At 43.2% G+C, this 24,092-nt stretch overlaps 1 protein-coding gene across 2 annotated transcripts in view; it reads left to right on the top strand.

The window, feature by feature from the left end:
- Positions 1-24,092, top strand: part of LOC126470633 (cAMP-specific 3',5'-cyclic phosphodiesterase-like) — a 929,897-nt gene that overhangs the window by 647,742 nt on the left and 258,063 nt on the right. For both annotated transcript variants that reach the window (XM_050098609.1, XM_050098610.1), the window contains one exon: positions 8,195-8,307. In XM_050098609.1, coding sequence (XP_049954566.1) covers positions 8,195-8,307 — 113 coding nt within the window. The remainder of the gene's footprint in view (positions 1-8,194; positions 8,308-24,092) is intronic.

Here is a 24,092-nt window from a genome sequence, read left to right as displayed (position 1 = left end):
ATCCCACGTCCCTTTTACTGTTTAGCACAAGTGGGCGAGTTTCCGAGTAGCAGTTACTGATCCAAATTACAAACGCCGAGTTCTTAATTTAGGTAGGTAAGTAGATAGGTTAAATGAGGTTCTGTAGATGATTTTTACTTCGTATTATGACTATGCGGAACTAGTACACAGGGGCACTTTTATAGAGGAGTGAATAAAACAGTGAAAATAAATTAGCGGCAGCACTCTTTTACACTACATGTATGCAACCAGTTCGGAAACAAAAATTCATCTTTGGAGGAGGAGTTGTCAAGAAAAAACATTTTGTTTCTTTCTCAGTTTACCTGTGATGACGAGTGGCGGCTCCTATCAAGACTAGAACAGCCATTTTTCGGTATTCTTCTGTCACTGTATTGTGGGGGTTATAAGAAAATATGGGGTGGACGGGCCATTAGCAGTAAAAGCTGCGATTTAAGTCAACTTAACTAAACGCAGAAAAAAAATAATGTTTACATCAATAACGACATTTCTCAAAATTACTATTTGCTTACACACATCAACAAAAGTTTTGCATCACGCCTTTATTTCGAAAGTCATGGTAACCACAACAAAATTTGGCCCTGAGGCATGCGTATACATTCATTTGCAATGTTTCCAGATCACCGAATGAAGAAAAATTGTATAACGACAAAATCATCAGTTTCCCATGGGGGGAGGGGGGGAGGGAGGGGGGTTCAGAGAACTCCTGAGCAACGTCTATACGTGGTCGAATTTCCCCTTGTTCGGATGCAGGCCTCAATCGGTCGTGGGATACTATCGATGAAATCATCAAGCCAGCCCTAGACCAGATTGTACGTAAGTTGCCCAGAGTGTGTGATCGTTGTCGACGTCCAAAAACAGCTCGTTTCAGTCGATTAAGTACATGTTCGATGTCTGGGGAGTAGGAAGGCCACTCCATTTTGGCGAGTCTAGCGCGCTGAAGCACGTGTTAAAAGAGTACAGGAGAGTTATCATCCATCAACATGAACGTGTCACCAAATTTTTGGCACTACTGACCCACTATTGGTCCAGAATCTACTGTCTGTACCGTAAAGTAGCGAGATTGCCCTCAGCAAATACGAGAGGTACGGTGGTCCCCAACACATCTCTCCACCACCACCTTCTTTCACATGTGGGACACAGCGCTGGCGGCGTTCTATATTCCCTGGCTACAATCCAGGCCCGTTGTTTGCTATTTTCAGGATACAAACAGATCCGAGTTTCGTCCGTAACCGACACCCGAACCCAATTCTCGGGCATCCATTCTGCAAGATTTCTTACCCACCTGTAACGGATACCATGATATTTTAGAGCACGACGAGGTTCTCGCCATGGTCGTCAGGAATGGATATTCGCATCGTGCAATTGTCTCGTAGCAGTCTGATGCGATACGTGACGCACTATAGCTTCATCGAACGCCGAATTCAGTTCTGGAACACTCAGTCCACGGTTCCTTTGACTCAGGATTCTTAGATGTCGATCATCCTGTGCACCTGTCGAACGTGGACGACCGTGCGGTGTAATTTGTCAACACTGCCTGTCAAAAATGGTCCAAATGGTTCTGAGCACTATGGTACTTAACATCTGAGATCATCAGTCTCCTAGACTTAGAACTACTTAAACCTAACTAACCTAAAGACATCACACACATCCATGCCCGAGGCACAATTCGAACCTGCGACCATAGCAGCAGCGCGGTTCCGGACTGGAGCGCCTAGAACCACTCGGCCACAACGGCCGGCTACTGCCTGTCAATCGGAACCGATTCCATGTCCGCACCACATCACTTTGACGCCTGTGCACACGCCGAGGAACTTCCCTCGCTGGCAAGTCTTCTGCACGTAATGAGTTGATATTCTCCCGTTCATTGGTCGCGATTGTCCTTCGCGGTATAATGGACGCCCACTCTGCTGTTCCACAGATGTTACCTTTCGATCGGTACAGGAACAGTTACAGTAGCAACACACGTGCGCCACATGTCGGATTGATGCAAAACTTTTGTTGATGTGTGTATTTCACTACGTAAGGCAAAGAGTTGTTCACAGTCCCATAGCTTGTCTCTCTTGCTATGTTCGCGAGAAAACCGTTGGTATTTATGAAAGCACATCATCTAAATAAAATATTTGAGTACTGTTTGGCATCAATTGCGCATGCATATTACGAAATATACTTCTTCTAATCGTGGTTCAGTATTTCGGGACACACTAGATTGGCAGGAGTCGTTAATGACACAAAAAAATTTCAATGCTGATTTGTAGCTTTAAGCATAAATGGAAAACAATACAATGAGGACCGGAACCGCGCGACTGCTACGGTCGCAGGTTCGAATCCTGCCTCGGGCATGGATGTGTGTGATGTCCTTAGGTTAGTTAGGTTTAAGTAGTTCTAAGTTCTAGGGAACTGATGACCACAGATGTTGAGTCCCATAGTACTCAGAGCCATTTGAACCAATACAATGAGGCAGACTTCACCAGAATAATCGAGTGATTTAATGTGTTATAACAGCATCACGCAACTGGAATACACCTTTTAATAACGAACAATTGGAGGTGATTATATTGCGATCACTGCAGACACTTCAGACAATGGGTGCAAATCAGAAGCGAGGTTAAATCCGTGGAACAGAACTGGGGGCGGCGCATGACGCAGCGGGTAAGCCGAGCCGCCTTTAGCTCTCTGGGAAGTGAAGCTGCCTACCAGAGCAGCAAGCTTTCTGCGTGTCCGCGCAGTTGTCCCCTCAAGTCCTCAGCGAACAATACGCTACACACCGCTGCTACTTGTCTTGGGGTAGACTTTTCCTGTATTTTGCGCAGCAATTACAGGTGAGTGGCTTAGTACTGACTTCACAGTGGTCGCTGTCTCGTTCTCATTTAATACCTTTGCAGATCATGCTCGTTGTTGGCTTAGGACGTTAGATAAACCACTTTATTATTATCGACATGCCATTTACCTCTGTAAGTTTCGATTACAGTCGGGCAAGTTAATTCGGCTCTCTAAGGTGCGTAGACGATAAATAGAGGGCAAGCTTTTATCACACAAGAATAGAGTTCTTAGCCGTATGTCCAAAGTATGTGTAATACCTCGCATTGCCGTTTGGCGGGCGCTGGGCGTGATGATGATAAATTTACGTACGTGTTGTTTCCTTATTTAATTTGGTATTCAAAGATATTGAATAACCTCGCGGGATAAGTGCATAATTATCGAGTTTGTTTTAAGAAACCGTAACCGCCCTGTCTGTGTATTCGTGAAAACATTGGCAGTCACGAATGTGTCAGAATGCAAATTTAGAGTTACTCTCTTTCTCAGCTGTTGTCCGCAAACGTTCGTGCATTTCAGTGCTTAGAATAATGTACACGGTACAACGCTTGTGACACTGAATTTTATACAAAATTAGTGTCAAGATGCACGTATTTTTAACCCATTATATTTCTTTCTCTACTGAGAGGTGGCGGTCTGTCCTGTTTTCTTTCTCGATATCTAACTTGGACTCCCGTAATCAGATGACTACAAGAGACGACGAGCTGATACAAACCCCCGTCCAACCATTCAGATTTAGGTTTCCCATGTTTTCCCTAAATCGATTAAGGCGAAAGCCGAGTACGGGATAGTACCTTGTCGAATACGAGTTTGTGCTCCGTGTCAGATAGCCTGGCTGTCGATGCGAAGCTAAACACAAACTTACTACACTTCCATCTTTTGAAACAGTAAATACTTCACCTACTACAGCACGTTTAGTTAGATATAGTTTCTAACAATATTTCTGATGTCAAAACACACAAAAACATCCCTGAAAAATAACCAACTTGTGGCCTAAGACACAAGATAAAACATTTATGTTACTGCTCTATGTATCTCAACATTAACCCTTTCAATCGAACTGAATACGATCGTAAGTTTATCGAAAAAACAGTATGAGGGGGTGTGTCGAAGCTAATACAGACTTGAGAGGTCTGTATCTACCGTGATACGAGGGTCCAACGGATTGCAACGCATGGAGACGTGTGCTTGAGTGGAGAGTCAATTTTAGGGGACAAGCTTTCTGTCTGGCGTTTAAAGACGTTGTGCATAGATCATAAATATACTTATTTTAAGACTTAGATCCCCTTGAAGTCAATACGTTCCACGTGTTTTCAGTGGGAATAGTCCACTCGTCAAGTGCGATTCTGGAAATTGTGCGTAATCTCCATAATCTCTTCATTGGACTCAAAACTTCTTAAGGACACAGATTTCGTTTGGTGTGAAGTTACGTGGACACCAAATCTTGTGAATTGCCAGGAATTCCTATATCATATCCATAAGTTATACCCGCTGCCAAAATAGCTTCGTGGGTAACTCAATTGTTTTTCATCCAATTACAACAGCTGACTTTCGTAATCCTCTACACATGTTGCTTTACCCTTTGGATGCAATCAGGAAAAAAAAAATTTTGTATGCGTAATTAAACATTCGCAAAACAAATGTACCCGGCTTCGCCGTTTTTAACGCAAGAACACCTGCTTGTTCCAACGGTGTTGACTGCTGTTTCGTTTCTGGCGTGAAAAGTTGGATCTGTTTTTCATCCATAGTAGCGAAATGGTGTACAACAATAGTTAGAGTCTCATTAAATTGACCGAAACATGTAGGGGAAACATTTTACTAGTATTGAACAAATGTGGCACGTAGTCGTTGCAATTAATTCTTCTTGTAAAATGTGCCATATCCTTTCTACCGGTATGCTTACGGCGCCAGGTATTTCACAAACCACTAATTGCCAATCATCTCATACGAGATACTGCACTTTCTTGATGTTATCTGCTGTTTCGGGCTAGGAGCATCCTTAATAGGCGCTAATATCAAGAGTGGTAGGATCACGTTTCAGTTCAGCTGCACATTTCTTAAATGTTGAAAATGGAGGGGCAGGCCCATGACCCCTGACTAACTTTTAGATGCATTTCTGATGCCGGTAAAGTGTCCACACCAAATTATTTGTGATGACGCTGTATTCCGCTTTATTCTTTTTGAACGAATCACATGTAACACGATCATTTTAAAAAGCCGTATAAACAAAACTATATCGCCTGCCAAATTAACGCTTTGCTTGTGTTATAATGCAACATGTACAACATAATAGAAAAAAATAGTTCATCCATCGACGCCATCTCTATGCCAGGCCTACAATGTTTCACTTTCCCCTCATAAATGGTAGATTCTACGAATCTGTCTCACGCGTACTTAACATTTGGTCTGCTTCCACTGGCATACCCATCCGTCTAATTCTACGTTTGCATGTAGCCCACCTTGCGGAAGACGATAATCGAATTTGAAAATCGATATCCGCTATATTGAATCTCAGTCGATTATGCCAGCGCAATGAAATATCAGTTTCCCTGGCGTCAGTTGTTTTACACGAATGACGTCTTTAAATCATGTGTTCCCGGCTCGTCCATATGATAAGAATATCCATATCCATATATTTGCAGTTTAACAAAGGAAGAATAATATTTCCTTATGGATGTTAGTGAATTCGTAAAGACATGGAAGGGGAAGAGACTTTTCAAGACGACACGTTTAAATTCCTTACCACACCAATTCGTAGTTTTGTTACACCCTTCTAGATCACTCGAGTTGTGAAAAAACACAGCACGAAGTGATCATCGGTGGAACCTTATTGCACTCTAACGTTTTGGTCACTTGTAATGGCCAGAAAACTTCCGAATTACGTAAGACACATTCCTAATCCTGGGACAGAACTAGCGTACGTATTGTCACTAGCTATTTATAGAGTACCAGCGGCTTGGTACTAAAAAAGAGGGTGTGTATAACGATTAACAAATTAGTTAGCTACGGGAGACATAGGATTGTTGCGACGCATTTCGATTTTATCAGTTTGGAAACCATATCAGCACCTATGTATCTCTTTCGTATAATAAAGAAAAATGTGATTATCCTAAATTATGTAAAGGAAATGAATAACTTTCTGCTCTAATGTTTTCTCTTTCCCTACACTCTACAAAAAAACGCTCTCGTCCATAATAACCAACATTCTAAAAGCAAGTAGTAACCTGACAACCCTACCGCAACTTAAACGCGATAAATCGATTGTGGAAACAGAAATTCGGCAGCGAAAACCGCATTTGTACAGTCGCTATTGGACAGTTTACATGAACAATCGGAACCTATTTCGAAAAATCGTTTTACGGGGAACTGATAGCGGGGGAAGGGGGGCGTGTTAAAGTACTGCATCAGAAGCTCTTATCTAAATGAAGCCCGAGAGATGAGCATGGTGGATCAGGAACCCCAGGTGCGTGTCACAGCTCAAAAACTATTAACTCCTTCCCTACGAATTAGGAATATTGATGCAGGACGTCATCAGTGTTCTCAGCACTATCCCCCTCAACTTCCCCAACCCCCCACCGCCCGCTCCCCACGACCCGTCCTAGTGAAGACTCCGGGAGAAATTACATCACATGAATACTTGGAGCAGAGTTCTCTCTCTCTCTCTCTCTCTCTCTCTCTCTCTCTCCTTCTCCCTCCCCTCCTCCACCCCTCTACGACATTGTCCAAAATGAGCGAAAAGAGAGACTCAGTGGACCGTGGAAAACTAGAAAAGCGCTATATATTCAAACGGATCACATTTATGTCTTCGTGGACGTTGCGTCCCGTGGAACTCACTATCGACGTCAGGTAGACATGTGGCAGGGTTGCGTACTGCACGCAAGAGACGCAAGCTGGAGAAGGTGATGCAATGTCGTATGAATGCTGTAATTGCATTGAAATCGGTCTTTTAGCTGAGGTGGCTGGTACCATGAATCAGAATGGCCTTATCGAGCTACTGGACACCCAAATTTTGGCGTATACCAGGCAGCTTGTGGTGATCTTGATATTTCCGGTCCTGACTTTCTAGATGACAATAAGCTGAGCGAAAACAGCGGCTTCACGACTGGGGAACGTTCAAGTCACACATCTTGAGTGTTCCGCGAAGTCCCCGGATTTGCACCCGACTGAAAATCTTTGGAGACCTCTGGAACAATTCGTCCAACGATAAAAAGTCACGTATGCAGTATAGTCTTACTGACCGGTTGGTGTAGAAGAAATGATTGATCATTGATTTCTTCTACATCCACAACGCTGTGTACTCCATGCCACGCAGCTCTCAAACACACGTGGAGGAAAGCTGTTTTTTCCTCTTGCGCGTATGTAGAACCCATAATCTGTCTGTCTACATGGTAATTTTTCTTGTATTTGCGAATTGTTCCTGATGATTTTCGGAAGAGTTCCGTAGCCACTGCCACGGGCGCTTCTTCCATATTTCTTGCGTAATTTCTTAGTAATATTAAACAATAAAGAAATCCCAATCTCCTCAAAAAATGTTCAAATGTGTGTGAAATCTTATGGGACTTAACTGCTAAGGTCATCAGTCCCTAAGCTTACACAGTACTTAACCTAAATTATCCTAAATACAAACACACACACACACACACACACACACACACACACACACACACACACACACCCATGCCCGAGGGAGGACTCGAACCTCCGCCGGGACCAGCCGCACAGTCCATGACTGCAGCGCCAGGCTCCTCTTTTTTAACAAAATTTGAATTGAGAAAATAATTCTAGAAACTAACGGATTTTCATAATCAGAAGATCTGTTCCTCACCGTCAGTCGACCCAATAGCGTAGAAACTGGATAATGCTGTTCCTTGCAGGTGCCTCACGGCGCAAGTAGACACTAAAGGAAAAGAGTAGGTCCACTGCTGCATGTCCACAGTCTCATCGACGCTATTGAGAGCAGGCTCGCTTTGACATTGCTATAAAACACAGCCAGAACATTTGACCGACAAGTAAGAGCTACAGCGAGCCACATAGCCGGCTGCTCCCAATTTTTTCATGCTATAAGCCTGCTTTCTGCCGGTTTTAACCTGAATCTGGAAGCAGAAGCCACTTCCACGCACCTTGAGAGCGGAGCTGTATACGTCACAAGGCGAAAGTGCAACCTGTTACGACCTGCAGAGCTCGGCGTTATTTCTGCCTGTCAGTGAACGTAAACAAAGTAGTGTCATTCTATAACTAGCAGTTGTAACATAGAGTATAATCCTACATTGTGTATGTGTTTTTCATTAACCAAACAGCTGCATATAGCATCGTCGGAACGGGTTACTGTTGTTCTAATGGCGTGTTTCCATGTCCACAGATGACGCTTACATGAAACTGGCTATCGAGACAATGGAAGAACTGGACTGGTGCTTGGATCAACTTGAAACTATTCAGACTCATCGCTCCGTATCTGACATGGCTTCACTGAAGGTAAGTACCTACTTCATCTCTTTCTTTTTTTTTCATATACCCATATTTACACAGCAGATCAGTCGTGAATTATGTACTCACTCTATCTACTTATCACCTTCCTTTGCTAGAAGTCGGAAAGTAAACCTTGTCATTACCGACCACGTTAAAGCTGTAGCGCTGATGCTTCAAACTAACAGTAAACTTCGCGATTTTAAATGCCAGTATCAAATCTTTCGGTTAGTATCAGGTCTTAACCCATCTCATCATAATCAGTGACAGGTGAAATTCTTTCTAAGACTTTAATGTAAAGGCTGTGAGTAGTCTGGACAACATTTGAAGCAGTGAAATATTCGGAGTCAGATAGCGCTTTAGGAAGAAAACTGCAATATAATGAATATGTAGCAAATTAAATGACCGCTTCGACATGAACCTTTTTTTTCTGTTCGTAGCTTGCTTCTCTTTGCGTCTAAGGACTGATGTGCCGCCGATGACAAATTTTGATCTACATATGACACCTTTCACATTACCCATACAAACAAACGTATACGTCCAGCTTATACACTCTAACGGTCGTTTTTCCCTCGCAGCTACTTTTGTCGATGCTTTTCTGTACGCTAGTATGGTATAACAACCAAGAAAGAGCGTTCGTCGCAGCACCCTTCGAGCAGTTTGTTATATTACTCATCCGTCACAAATGCGGATCTTAGTGTCAAGGGATGCTCTCAGGTGGAATTAAACGCCAAGCTGATATGCCTCATCTCACGAATCTAGATATTTCCAAACAAAAACTATGCAGAATGGCGAACTACAGTAATGATATGTTGTGCCTTGCACGTACAACTGTGTTCCTATATTTAATAAGCTAGCCATCGTGGTGAAATAAAACGTCATTATAAATTTGCACAATCGCAGAATCTGTTTCAACCTACCTGAGCCGCATGTGACGTGCAATAAATCAAAGACTGTTATGAACTTTCAGTGTTCTCAAAAAATTAAGTTTTTATAGAATTTTCGCTACAACGTTACCCTTCTTTTTCAATGGTTATACTAGCAAGATACAGGCTTTATTTTGCCTGGTTCCTTTAACATCTCCAACGCTGGTGCCACTGAACATAGTCAGTGACTCGTGAACACACAATACTACTTACGTTGAGTAGTACGATGCAATGAGCATGCAGCAAAGTTTGAGGTCGGACATGAGTAACGGCTAACACTTCAGATCAGTGCCATCATAGCTGCACCAATACCATTCAGAGCAATTACTAACGGCCTACTCTTCTTCGAAATAATGTCTGGGAACCATAAAATCTCGAAATTTCAGGTTGCTTGTTTCTTTTTTTCCGTATGATTTCTGCTGTATATACGTCAACCTTCGTGCAGTCTTAATTTGAAGTACAGACACATGTGGTATGGGAACTCCTCTATTAAATATTTTTACGCAGACGTTACCTGAAAACGAGCTTGGAAATTGATTCATCTGATGCTACTTCTCGTTTGCAGTAATCGATGATTTCCTTTAATGAGCCTGTCTGCTTAAAAGCTGCGAGCATCACAATGTTTTCACAGGGAAGTTGGCTAGAAGTTACTTTCTATGTGTAAATGTTCTTTCTTGAATCGATCTGCATAATTCACTAGTTTCATCTTAAGCATGCAAAAATTATACGGGAACTTAAAATGTTGCTAACGAAAATCACACCAGTTGTATTTTCCTACCATTACTCTGTAATTAGCTTAAACATTTGTTCTCTTCATACAACCGCTATATTTGTAGCTGTTTATTTAAGACATGCGTAATTCGAGCTTTGGGATTTCAGTGTCAAGAACTGCAGAGTATCATCTTTACCGATGGCAAACACAGCTCCGAAAGCTGGTTGTACAGCCTCTGCATACGTCTGCCTATCACAAATTACGTTGCCTCCAGGGAGTATGTACATAGATATGCCAGCCAGGGCACGCTGTTGGATACTGAATGATATTGTTCACTTACAGTCCTGATCGTATTCACTCAGTGTGCCACAGGTTTTAATCCAATACCATAAAGGTTTGGAGACAAAATCGGAACTGAATTAGACACTTTCAAAAGAAATATACTATTATGGCGATTGTCTTGTGAAAGAAAGACAGGTTTTGAGACTTAATAATATCTGTAAAATACCAAACAGGAGAAACACGTGCAATCGGAAATATTAGCATTTCTTCGCAGTAGTGATTGGATCTGCTCCCTGTCCATTACAATGTATTCTTCCGTCCTTGGCTTTAAATAGTGGTCGACATTACACCCCACCTCCCTCCGTTTCTAATAATAATAAACCCTTGGAAAAACCGATTGGTCCTGGGTATGTGAACAGGCATAGTTTGGATTAACTATATTGTTGAGTGCAACATTAACAGTTTTTGTCTCAACATCAACAATGTTATCTATTCCTATTACCTACAGTGACTTCGTGTCATGCGTATGTGTAAAAGGTTTTCAAGCGTGTATTGTTCAGTACAGGAAAAATAACACCTACATTGAGGCCTACGTCTGCATGATGGTATTAGGACCGAGAACGTGTTAGTGTGACACGTCTTTCTTGCACCCGTCTACGTGTAGTTGAAATCTGCGCTACAGAGAGTACATACCACATTTAGCACAGCCTTATAAATATGAACGTACGTGCCGACAAATTTCAGAACAATCTCACTCGTCTTTTTAGGTTTGGAGAAATATTCGAACATCCTGTCTATTTGACTTCGAGCGGCGTAAGTTCACGAAAAGCGGTATCGAGCCGTCTGTAACAGGTTCACTACACGTACGTAAACCCTGTGCTCGTCGAACGTCAGTGTGTCAGTATTCACGAGACTGCGAAGAACGACAATGAACTGGAAGTTCCCCGTTACACTGTAGCTAGTTCTCTCCCGTCACGTGCCAGCCGATGCAATGCGTTGATTGTTTCCATCGCTGTGCTTGTTGCTCAGCTCTGTAAAAAATGTACGTATATAATATTTGGCTGGGAGTCCCCTTCTCGGTGGATCGGCCGAATGGTGTAAGGCTCCATTATTTGGCACCACTTCGGCGACTTGCGCATCGATGATGCTGATAACACACACATCCATTGCCGAGCGTCGAGCCCAGGGCCATGTGATCGCAAGTCAGATACTGTGATCACAAGACCACGTGCTGCTGACGCTCAGCTTTTTAACCTATTTGGAAATATGCAGAGATCAGCAAAAAAAGATTTGTAGTTATACTGTTAGTTTATAATTCGATCACAAACTGTTGTAAATACTTCTTGCAATAGTACTAAAAAATCGCACGGAGTCAAAACAGTCACGTGTCTATGAGTTTACATGCACGCGAAACGGGCTGAAACTTTCTCATTTGCAATTTGTACGTTAAAATGACATTAAAATTGTGTGAGGGGCCTGGACTTGAACTATAAACTTTGCATTGCACATGTTGCTCTGTATCATATTGTCGCCACACGGCCCGACGCAAAGCAGTCGGCTTCTCTACGGGCAAAGATCTGTGTTCAGTATCACCTTTCAACAAGATTTTTGTTACCTGTAAAGAGATTTCATTTTTATTTTCAGTTTATATGATAACAGAAACATAACTGCAAGGAATGATGCAGTTCATCCGCAGCTACTGGCACTTTTCAGTCGACTTAATACTGTGGCGGCTTTAAGAGCTCGCTGAACTATTGTCGTGAGCCTTGTGATTGGTACAAGACGGATTACCGTTAGACACCTAAAAAATTAAGTAGAAGGGCAAGTAGGCCCTTTTCGTTCATTTCCGTTTCATTATTTTAGTGAACAACAACAGCATGAAATTTGAACAGTGGTTTCAGTGAACTATCTATACGCGTTTTGCAGCTTCACTTATAGTCGTAAATACAAGATCATATTAATTACGCCATCGCTTGAAGGAAGGATGTAAGCAATAATCTCTGGATGCAGTGAGGATAAAATGTCTCTGGTGAATCACGAAGACAACGAAAGAAATCATCAGAGCCTTTCCACATTTCCAATCTCCATTGCGTTTCCAAAAACACTCTGGCACAATCAAATACAATCTGTTTCGTTTGTGGAGACGAATGTTGCACTTGATGCTAGATTTTGTGTACAAGTAGGGCTCCGATGTATGTTCCCCGGAAACTTTGCGTTCCCCATAAGCCCTGCAGGGCTTTAGCGAAACTGCCGACTATAGAATGTTCGGTACTTCAGCGGAAGAAATTGTATTAATAAAAATAATTATTTCTAGCAGCTGGAAACGAGAATGTTACGTGATTGATGCGAAAACATTAAATACATCTTTTTTCGCTGTTATTAAAAGCCAGTTCACCAGAAAGTAGATAATATGAATGACTGAAATTCAGCGAGCGAAGGACTTTGGAAAAACGGGTAAATCGTTTTCTAATTCTGCTGAGTAACTTACAGACTATATGGCAGAAAGAATTAATAATGAGTCATATGGTGTGGATTGTACTTGGGAAAAAGACAAAAATTGGTGCTAACCTGTGAACACAGTATTAGCAGATGCTCGTAGCAGTTGGCGGAAAGTGCGCTGTTTTGGAATCTGATTCACTACAGATACAGGGTGACAATTATTGAACTATATGAAAAGAAGGTAAATTAGTTACAAACTACGGCCTGCATAAGCTTTATTGGTCATTTAAACGTCACTACAGATATTTGGATTTAGGTTACGACATGTTCGATATGTCTGCCATCATTGGCGACGATGTGGCGCAGACGAAAAGCGAAATTCTGCAAGACCCGCTGAAGTGTCGGAACGTCAATGCTGTCGATGACCTCCTGAATGGCTGTTTTCAGCTCAGCAATGGTTTTGGGATTATTGCTGTACACTTTGTCTTTAACACAGCCCCACAAAAAGGAGTCGCATTTCTTCATATCCGGAGAATATGGCGCCCAATCGAGGCCCATGTCAGTGGCCTGTGGGTACCCCAGGCCAGAATACGGTCCCCAAAGTGCTCCTGCAGGACATCAAACACTCCCCTGCTTCGATGGGGTCGAGCTCCGTCTTGCACAGACCACATCTTGTGGGAATCAGGGTCACTTTGGATGATGGGGATGAAATCATCATCCAAAACCTTCAAGTACAGCTCGTTAGTCACCGTACCATCAAACTAATATCGCACCGATTATTCCGTGACTGGACATTGCACACCTCGCAGCTACCCGTTGAGGGTGAAGAGACTTCTCGATTGGGAAATGCGGATTCTCAGTCCCCGAAATCCGCCAATCTTGCTTATTGGCGAATCCATCAAAATGAAAGTGGGCTTCGTCGCTAAACCAAACCAGCATACGTATACTAATTCCCATCATGCCCCACGGCCAGCCGTGCAGTTTGGACGTCCTAACACAAACCGTTCAGAAGTTATGACGATTTTATTTCACATAGTTCAATAATTGTCACCCTGTAAGTACAACATTCATAAAATAGTTTTTGACACTTCCGCAACGCCAACATTAAATATCGACTTAAATCAGTATGACGTAGTGACGAGTTTTCAGGGAACTAAGAACAGCATCACGCGAGATACAACACACACTATGTAAATTTATACTTCAACGGTAGCATTCTACTCTAATACTTACCGTGATTAAGACCGTTGTTGACGGCAACTCCCAACTATCCACTCAAGACAACGAAAAATTTATAAAGTTAATAAATTACCTTACAGGATATTTTAAAACACTTTTAATGGGAGCAGGCTTATTTGTTACCTGGAATGCAACCGTGCAGCCGGCCGAAGTGGCCGTGCGGTTCTGGGCGCTGCAGTCCGGAACCGCGAGACCGCTACGGTCGCAGGTTCGAATCCTGCCTCGGGCATGGATGTGTGTGATGTCGTTAGGTTAGTTAGGTTTAACTAGTTCTAAGTTCTAGGGGACTAATGACCTAAGCAGTTGAGTCCCATAGTGCTCAGAGCCATTTGAGCAACCGTGCAAGGTGTGAGTTTTCATAATGTATTTGATATCTCCCTGCGATGATGGTCTTTGTTCCATTAAGAGTTATCACTGTGTCGTGTTGACATGAATCGATACTACATATCGGTGCCGCGGAACTACTAAAACAAATGATTTTCTTATATATGCACGAACGCTCTGGTAACGCTGTTTTCTCAGGCTCACATTCACTTGTACTATCTGAAATAGGATTCGCAGTAAAATTATCTAAATGTAAACCACTACAAGATTTACGTCGTCGCCGTCGTCGTCGTCGTCGTCGTCGTCGCCGCCGTCATCGTCGTCGCCGTCGTCGCCGTCATCGTCGTCGTCGTCGTCGCCGCCGCCGCCGTCGCCTCGCCGTCGTCGTCGTCGTCGTCATCATCTTGTAGTGCGACGTAGCATAAATAGCACAGAAACTTCGTTCACTATCCCCAAGAAACTCACTTTGACGCGCCGATGGAGGCCACGCAGTAGTTACGGCAGTGGTCTTGTATGCTGCACTAATAGAATTTAAATCAACGATCGGCAGTCCAGACATAGGCTTTCTGTGATTTCCCGTACATTGTCTGATGTGAACTCTGGACTGATCACTGTCTCAGGAACGCGGCCGTATACTTCCTGTATCCTCGTTACATCCGAGCTACTGATCCGACTCTAACGACCTCGAGTCGACGAGTCCTGAAACAAACCGTTCTTTAGTTCGTCAGATGTGGCGACATCTCTGCCTTAGCACTCGCCAAGTGCGGGATACTTAAGAATACTGCAGCAGTGCAGCTCTCAACGAAATTAATGTCGACTGTTAAGAAGTATCAGGTACCACGCAGCGGACGCACATGGTCCGTAGCGCCTAGAACCAAAGTGTGGGTGAAATTAAGTGATCAAGGAAATAAATGTGCTGCATGCAACTTATTGATGTTCGTTATGCGTACTACATATCTGATAGATGTCGGAATACACGTTGCATCATCGGATGTGTCTGGGAAACCAGTCAAATGGTTTGTGATTCAGTGAAACAGGTCGTTACGCGGACGACAACCACCAGTATCGTGCCATTCCGCTTTAGCAAGTAGGTAAAATCAGTCTGGCTGGACACCGGTGGTTCTCACGTGTCCATGCATGGACGTATTTCATTGTATCTTCAAAGATGCGATTGTTTCCCAAATACCTCTCAGAATGGAATGTGTATTCCGAAATCGATCATGTACGAGGGGACTCCAGAAAATAAGTTCCACGCTAACAGTACGGTGCAACAAGAGTGGCGCATTGCCAGAAGAAAGTACATGTTCCCGGTTTCCTGCAGAGACAGGTTTGCTGCGGTGCAGATAACGGGTACGTCACAGTGTGGGATGGAAACGTAATCCGAACTTGAACACGGGAAAAGGTTCTTGTGTGCCAAACGTCTGATTTGCACACAGGTTCGCCGTGAAATTCTCACGGAAATGGATCAAATGCAATGTCGCGTCCAAGTGTATTACTGTGGTGCCAAGATTTTGGCCAAGGGCGCACAGGCTTAGGGGATGCTGATCTGGGAGGAAGGCCATCGACAACAGACAATGTCTAGGCAATCTAGGAACTGATTCGCAGCGATCGCTGATTTTTGCAACGATGCAGACGTTCACACATCGGTCCTCGAATGGCTCGTTGATGAAGGAGGCGATTTCTGTCGTCGATGAATTGGATGACTGAAGGAACATTCCAACGGTATACTGTTATGTAACCGCGTCTCTTTGAAGGGTAAAGCTGAATTCAGTAAAAGTTAATTGGCCTGCCAAAAGAATACGCAGCTTACTTTTTGAAATTCCCTCGTATGTTGCGTGAATGATCAACACCAATAATGTGCAGCCTATCTTTCACATTGTAAACTAGATTGCGGCTTTGCGCCTCGGAGATACCATCGTCGAAACGATGGAGAGACTAAACTATGTTATGTGTGTTAAAACCATAACACATGTATGTCATTGGAGACTAACCAACGAAACTGCCGATGAGTTGTGTGCATTTGTTTAGCTACGAAATCTGATGATCGTCTTTATACAGATAAACGTAGACTTACCGTACAGTTTAGTACACATTTGCTGCACGGCGGCCCTTCCCCTCTACCCTTTCCACTTCCACCGGCACATTCTCCACCAGTTACATCCTCTCTCTCTCTCTCTCTCTCTCTCTCTCTCTCTTTCTCTTTCTCTCTCTCTCCCCTCTCGCTCTATCTCGTTTCCTTCTCGCTTGTCAGGGCGTCCTTTGGCTCTTGTATATGCGTGGGCTGTTTGTCTGGGGCGCATAGCGAGCACTTGATATTAGAGCGGAGATGAGCACGGCGTGCGAATTGAAGGGCGCGCCCGAGGTCTTTGCGCATGCGCGGAAGCACACGACGGCGAACCGCCTGCGGGGGCGGAGGAGGCAGTCATCGTGCAGTCTGCACCATTCCCATTCTGCTTTTATGCGCGCTGTACCGTTTTCAGCGGGATGCAGTTCGCGCTCTCGTAGTTATTGTCACTATCACTAGCATATGGGACCTGCGTTTGTTGCCTTCCCGTGGTATTCTTTGCCTCTCTGCGAGTTCCTTTTGTAAAGTGGCTGGATAAAACAGGGCAGTGTAGAGATGACTGGATAATAAAGAAAAATGGTTCCATCTCAGTCTAGTAATTAGGTGTCGAAGCCGGTTGGCGATCTCTCACGTGATGTTCGAATGGGGGGATACGACCCCTGCGTTTCATGAAATGTCGTGTAAGGTCTCATTAATCACCCTACCCAAATTCCGCAACTTGCCCTTCGGCTAGAAGAGCGCGGACATACATATTAGGGCAGACGAGTTCCCTACGCTTAGGAGCACGGCGATGCGTGAGAAAGTTTTGATTCTCTCTACTCGTGATGTTTTCATATGTGTATGCGACTTGGGAATAATACAGACTTTTACGATCGGCTAAATAGTGTCTAATATCGTTCCGTTCCACAAATTGACAAGTAAACTTCGGAAAGACAAAAGTGTTCAACCATAATAAAATTAAACGTTATCGTTTGCTTAAAAAAGTCTTCTGAATAAAATTACGTACAATTGAAGCTCGTTAGTAACCAGTAGTTTAGGAGAGTAGCATTGTAAGCTAAAGAGCATTATTACATTTTGTTACCAAATTCACAAAAATGTAAATTATTGCTTTATATAGCCTAACTCACAAAGTCAACGAAAAATCAGGTAATGTACGTTAAAAGGAAAAAAAAGTATGCAATTCACATTGTTCTGTTTAAACTCTTTTTCGTCATCCTTCTGCAAGTTAGAGTACTTAAGATGATAAGTTACCTTTCTGCAATTTTTTAAATACAAATTTGATGGTACTCTTTTAGTGTATCGTTGCTACAGACCTACAATATGGATTACCGCTGTGTTGTGGGGAGCTGTAGAGAAGAAATCGCAGGTCTGGTGCTGGATGCGGATTTCGGCTGTTGAATAGGTAAAAGTTGCGGAAGGCGTATAGATCGGTTTCAATCCTTGGAGAGAGAGAGAGAGAGAGAGAGAGAGAGAGAGAGAGAGAGAATGAATCAGTCAACTGTGGTCGAACACATTCAGCGTGTTCCGGAAGTCGGTATCTGGTAATATACTGTAAAAATACTAGGAGATGGAAACCATGTTAATGTGAATATAGGCTTCCTGTACGGAAGGAATATATTGCGGAAATCCCGACTAGTCTGAACTGGTGAAGTATCGAAGGGAGATGCGAGTATTCATTTTAAAAATTTCCTGAAAAATTTCAGGAACCGGCTTTCGGTCAGTGAAGGGAGGATATGATGTGATCCCGCTCATCCTGCTGACGTATGATACGAAATTACCTTAAATATAGAATGTACCGAAGTGACTTGTGTAAGTAGTAATTATTTACGTAGTCCAAATTGGGTAGAGAGACAGTAGGTGAGAGTGAAACCAACCCTCTGCCACGCTTTAGCAATCTGCACAGTTTCTAATGTGTTAATAAGATTTGAGACGTTTTTCAGTTGGAGACGACCTTTCACAAACATTAATAACGTCAAAGACAATAGCTGTTCAGTTAAGGCAACGTCGAGTCCTTACGTGGTAGGACGGTGATGAAACGTTGATTGCAAATATCTATCGAACTTTGTTCCGTTCTGTAATAGTCGTGTGCTTTACAGCCAAGTCTAAGTTACTGGGATTATTGTGTAGCATGTCTCAAATACTGAGAGATAAATGATGTCGACGACTTCTTTTTCATTCCGTACTGAGAAAGTACCTGGTGTCTTGCACCTGACACACCGCGCGAAGGGGCGCAGCGGTAAGAATGGTCTTTATGAAAAGGACATAGCTGATCTTCTTCCCCGTCCGAGATAGTGCCTCGTCAGTAAAGATCTCGTCGTCGACGAGACGTTAAACAGTAATTTGTTACGTGAAATGTCATAAAGTCTGTGATATTCAAATACCTCTTTAGCCACATACGGAAAACATAGCGTTGGTTTAATTGCATACCTTTTGTGCTACCCAACCCTGTGGGAGAGTCTCACGACATTGCAGTTACGCTATGGGAGTCGACTCTAAAATATCAAATTCCAGTCGCAATGGAGAAACAAATAGTCGTCACCATAATGTTGCCAGCAGCCAGAATAGATATGTCAGCGTAAGTTCTAAATTCTTCAACACTGCACTCTTCTTCTGTATTAGATCGAACATCTTTTGTCAGTGTGTTATGGAGATGAGAACGTACGTCAGGCTGTTGGTGGAGATTGTCCGTCGGACGGAGCATTGTTCTCTTCGATACATCCGTACCTTTTCTGAGAATCGTCCTTAACGGAACAGTTAAAGGCTTAAATTACATTATGCTACAGGAAAGTAGCACTATTTGTACGAGGGGTGTTCGAAAAGTAATGCAACATATTTTTTCTCGGCCAATTTTGCTTGAAAAAATGCGGAATTTGTTGTGGAGCATCGTGGAATATTCCCGCTTCAGCCCCTATAGTTCCATGAAGTTCCGACAGGTGGCGGCGCTATACGTTGCCTTCAAAATGGCGTCTGTAATAGAGGTGCGTTCCTAGTAGAGAGCCATCATTGAGTTTCCTTTAGCTTAAAACCAGAGTATCGCAGATATTCATAGGCGCCTGCATAATGTCTAAGGAGACATTGCAGTGAACAAGAGCTGGACGAGTTGTTCGGTGAGGCGTCTGTCATTGTCGTAATAAGGTCCCGTTAATATTTCCCATCTCCTGTGTACCCACCGGCCGCACTCAGCTGTGACTCGTGTAAGATTGGAACGTGCGCATACTCTCATTCATGCTGATGGACGTATCACAAACAAACACACCGCAGCACAACTGGACGTGTATGTTGGTAACTTTGGCACACCTCCGGCAAGACTTGGCTTTGACGTCGACTAGTAGAGTGGTACCGGGCGGGCATATACGCCCTCTCAGTAAGGTTGGGTAAGGCTGTCGCACTGCACGGAGATTATATTGAAAAGTAGAGTTTTGTAGTCAAAAGACTGGGTAATGCTATGATGCACTGGAATCCTGAATAAAACCAAACTACTTTCAGAAAAAAAGTGTTGCATTATTTATTGAACACCCCTCGTAGGTCTAGTTAGCCTCAGGTTGTGGTTAGACACCCTATTCCTTTTCCTGCCCTGTTTTGTGAAATTCTGTATTCGTGTTACCGAGCAAACTGATGCAGTGTGAAGAGATGGTTTTGTCCACAAATTTCTAAGAAGCACTTCTCAAAAATAATTTTGTGGACCTCGCAGGATTACGACTGATTCTGTAAGATTTTGCCCCGGTTACGGACGATTGTTCCGTCCAGATCGCGCTACCTGCAAGCTACATTGCGTTATCTCTTGAAAAAACGCTGCCCAGTTAACGTGCCACGACAACAAGCACCTTTTCATTGGCGAAGTGTGACATCGTCCTCTGCGTATTTACCAGGAGCGAGCAGTGCCGTAGCTGTTGGGGCAAGTGAGAATGCTGCTGCTTAAGGATCCTTTATTGTATGATTATATGATAGCGGAACAAACACTGGTAGCAGTTACTTCTGTAAAATATCTGGGAGTATGCGTGCGGAACGATTTGAAGTGGAACGATCATATAAAATTAATTGTTGGTAAGGCGGGTACCAGGTTGAGATTCATTGGGAGAGTCCTTAGAAAATGTAGTCCATCAACAAAGGAGGTGGCTTACAAAACATTCGTTCGACCTATACTTGAGTATTGCTCATCAGTGTGGGATCCGTACCAGATCGGGTTGACGGAGGAGATAGAGAAGATCCAAAGAAGAGCGGCGCGTTTCGTCACAGGGTTATTTGGTAACCGTGATAGCGTTACGGAGATGTTAAACAAACTCAAGTGGCAGACTCTGACAAACTCAAGTGGCAGACTCTGCAAGAGAGGCGCTCTGCATCGCGGTGTAGCTTGCTCGCCAGGTTTCGAGAGGGTGCGTTTCTGGATGAGGTATCGAATATATTGCTTCCCCCTACTTATACCTCCCGAGGAGATCACGAATGTAAAATTAGAGAGATTCGAGCGCGCACGGAGGCTTTCAGACAGTCGTTCTTCCCGCGAACCATACGCGACTGGAACAGGAAAGGGAGGTAATGACAGTGGCACGTAAAGTGCCCTCCGCCACACACCGTTGGGTGGCTTGCGGAGTATAAATGTAGATGTAGATGCAGATGTTCTCAGCGAATTGCTTGAATATTATGTGAACTTGACACAGGTTTCAGAAACAAATCAGTTTTAAATAGTCTCTCGCCAGTTTCGCTCCAATGAAATGGCGTTCCACGTCTGCATAAGACTATGGGACTGTGTTCGCAGTTCACATCTGTTTGTACGGAGTCGATTGCAGCTTCATAGGCCACTTACTTGTGGCCTTGACTGGTGAAGAGGAAATTTGACTGGCCTGTATTCCAGCATTTGGCCTGCTGTGCGATCCGCGCACAGTTATCGTTATCCGCGTTGTGAAGAAATGCACTGTGTGTGCAATGCTTAGGTATGCGTGTAAATGTCGCATTGAAATGACACGTCTTGCTGCGGAAAGGAAGTCTGTGCTTCAATTTGCAGCGGTAAAATAAACGAAGTAATTCTCATTTGTGTCTTAACTGGAGGGGGGTAAAGAATTCCTACAGACTTCAGATGTACGGACATGTGAAGCTCGAAATAGCCTTACTCGCTCTAAAGCCGTAACGCATAAAATATTGAGGCAACGGGAAAGGAAGTTTTCCTTTTATAAGTAGAAAATAACTTTTTGTAGTCTTTAGGACGGCTCTTATGATTGAGACGTTGAACTCATTTCAAGGAAGAGACTGGTTTGAATCATATGATTTCATTTGTATATAATGGCAGAGTGAAAACTTCAGCCCGCGAAGAAATACTGAATATTTTGATTCAAAAAGGTCGTATTTTGCGGGTATTCCCCTTGTAGGATAATACATTTCGTCCAACATATTTTTTTATTTTTTTTATTTTACGGCTAGATTTCACGCCTAAACGTCTGCAAAATACCCGCCAGCGCCTAAGAATCTCTTCAGTCAACGTTGTCCATAACTACTTTCTTTTTGTGAGAGGGTTTAATGAAAGTCAGAAAGTACAAAATTTGGTTAAGAGAGTTGACGTTACAGCAGTTCGCACTTCCAATCGCTCATTTTCTCCAGGACCAAAGCTTCTTTACGGTCAGGTCCAGTGACCTGATTTTTTTCCATTTTCACATTTTTTTGATTCAGTTGTTCCAGAAATTACATTTTACCGTTTGCTACTTTTGCACCCGAGAAAACACTGGCGTTGACCTTCCGCCAGATGAAATCGAGTTCGCCCTGTTTCGCGCGGAGCCACTGGCTTGTAATCACTGCTTCGATTGCTGTTTCAATTCCAGCATAAAGTGGCAGACTCATTTCGCATCCGCGGTAAAAAATCGGAGCACAATATAAGCTACACTGAAATAAATTGTTGTAGCTCCGTCATAAGAATTATCTTTTCTATTTCTTGATTGTTACTAGTTTCGGACATCTATGTCCATTTTGAACCCATGGTTCAAATGTCTCTGAGGACTATGGGTCTTAACTGTTGAGGTCATCAGTCCCTTAGAACTTTGAACTACTTAAACCTAACTAACCTAAGGACATTACACACATTCATGCCCGAGGCATGATTCTAACCTGCGACCGTGGCGGTCGTGCGGTTCCAGACTGTAGCGCCTAGAACCACTCGGCCACATCGGCCGGCTTTCAACCCATCCTACAAAGGAAATTACATTTGACATGACAGTTCTACACAAAAGAGGCATACATATTTGCAATACAATGACGTTACATATAAGGTATGTCGTTGTCATTTGGTTTTATGAGTTGTCTCACTAGTTACATACCGCATCATGTGATTGTATTGTCACGAAATCCAATGTACAAGAACTGTCCACCGGTGACGATCAAAGCGGCACTATTACCGACTCAATAACAGTAAGTTCAAAATGGTTCAAATGGCTCTGAGCACTATGGGACTCAACATCTTAGGTCATCAGTCCCATAGAACTTAGAACTACTTAAACCTAACTAACCTAAGGACATCACACACACCCCATGCCCGAGGCAGGATTCGAACGTGCGACCGTAGCAGTCCCGCGGTTCCGGACTGCAGCGCCAGAACCGCATGGCCACCGCGGCCGGCAACAACAGTAAGTAGACCAAATAGGACAGACAGTGGAGAACTGGTGTGTAGTTACTAGGTAAAACCCGTTGAGAGCAGTAGCAGAGCGGTTCTAGGCGCTTCAGTCTGGAGCCGCGCGACCGCTACGGTCGCAGGTTCGAATCCTGCCTCGGGCATGGATGCGTGTGATGTCCTTAGGTTAGTTAGGTTTAAGTACGTAGTTCTAAGTTCTATGGGACTGATGACCTCAGATAGTGCTCAGAGTCATTTGAGCCGTTGAGAACAGCGCTCGTCAAGGTTAAATATTTCCTGACTAAACTATATTTATTCTTTTTTCTTTCGTTAACTTAATATATATCTAAAAACAGTGCAATATAAATATTTTTTTCTGAGATCACTCATTGGTCTCCAGTTGGTCGAATTACACCAAAGTGCTATGCGTTATGCCATGACACGACGTCACTTGCAGAAGAAGCTGCAGTTTCATTAGCTCCGCTCAGCAGTTATACTGTTATGAGTTATGGACAGTCCCTAAAAAAGTTACATGTCTTTAGTACAACTCAAAACCAAAAGGTGCGGCAGCCCCCCGCTCCAAAAATAAATTAACCTCTCAATTTACAAGAAGACTGCCCCCTAAGCAGATCATCTCAAGAGTAATACATTAGCTGATATTCAGTCCTCTAATGTAAAAGAAAATTGTTTACTTCCATGTAAAACACAGTAACACAGCTTTACGTATAATGAGCGAAAATTATGTTTGATAATCAAAAATTAAAACACGACGTGCGGCACTAAGCACAAAGACTCGAAAGTAGAAACAAACAACCAGCATACTGTAAATCGCCCATAGACAAGCCATTTACTTAGTTTTACGTACTGTCCTCTAAAGAGCAAAAATTAGATCTCTTTTTGTTAAGAATGAAATCCATAACGCAACTAATGTGACAGCACATCCAATATTGAAACGACAAGCACCGCGGATTGACGAAAGCCACATGAAACGAGAAAATGCATTTTTAAAATTTTTTGAAGTACGGAACATTAAAAAAATAACAAATCCTTTCGTCTTGCAGATTAAACTTCTTGTTACGCGCAAAGACTAAAAAGTAAGACTAGTAAGGCACCTCATAAAACTAAATGACCAGATCATACCTTACATGTATACTAGTGTAATATAACTGTGTTGCAAATATGTGCCGCCTGGAGTGACCGAGCGGTTCTAGGCGCTAC

The sequence above is a fragment of the Schistocerca serialis genome, chromosome 3 (genome assembly GCF_023864345.2).
Source record: "Schistocerca serialis cubense isolate TAMUIC-IGC-003099 chromosome 3, iqSchSeri2.2, whole genome shotgun sequence".
NCBI classification, from domain to species: Eukaryota; Metazoa; Arthropoda; class Insecta; order Orthoptera; family Acrididae; genus Schistocerca; species Schistocerca serialis.
Note: the sequence above shows the minus strand (reverse complement) of the source record. Positions and strands in the feature narration are given on the sequence as shown.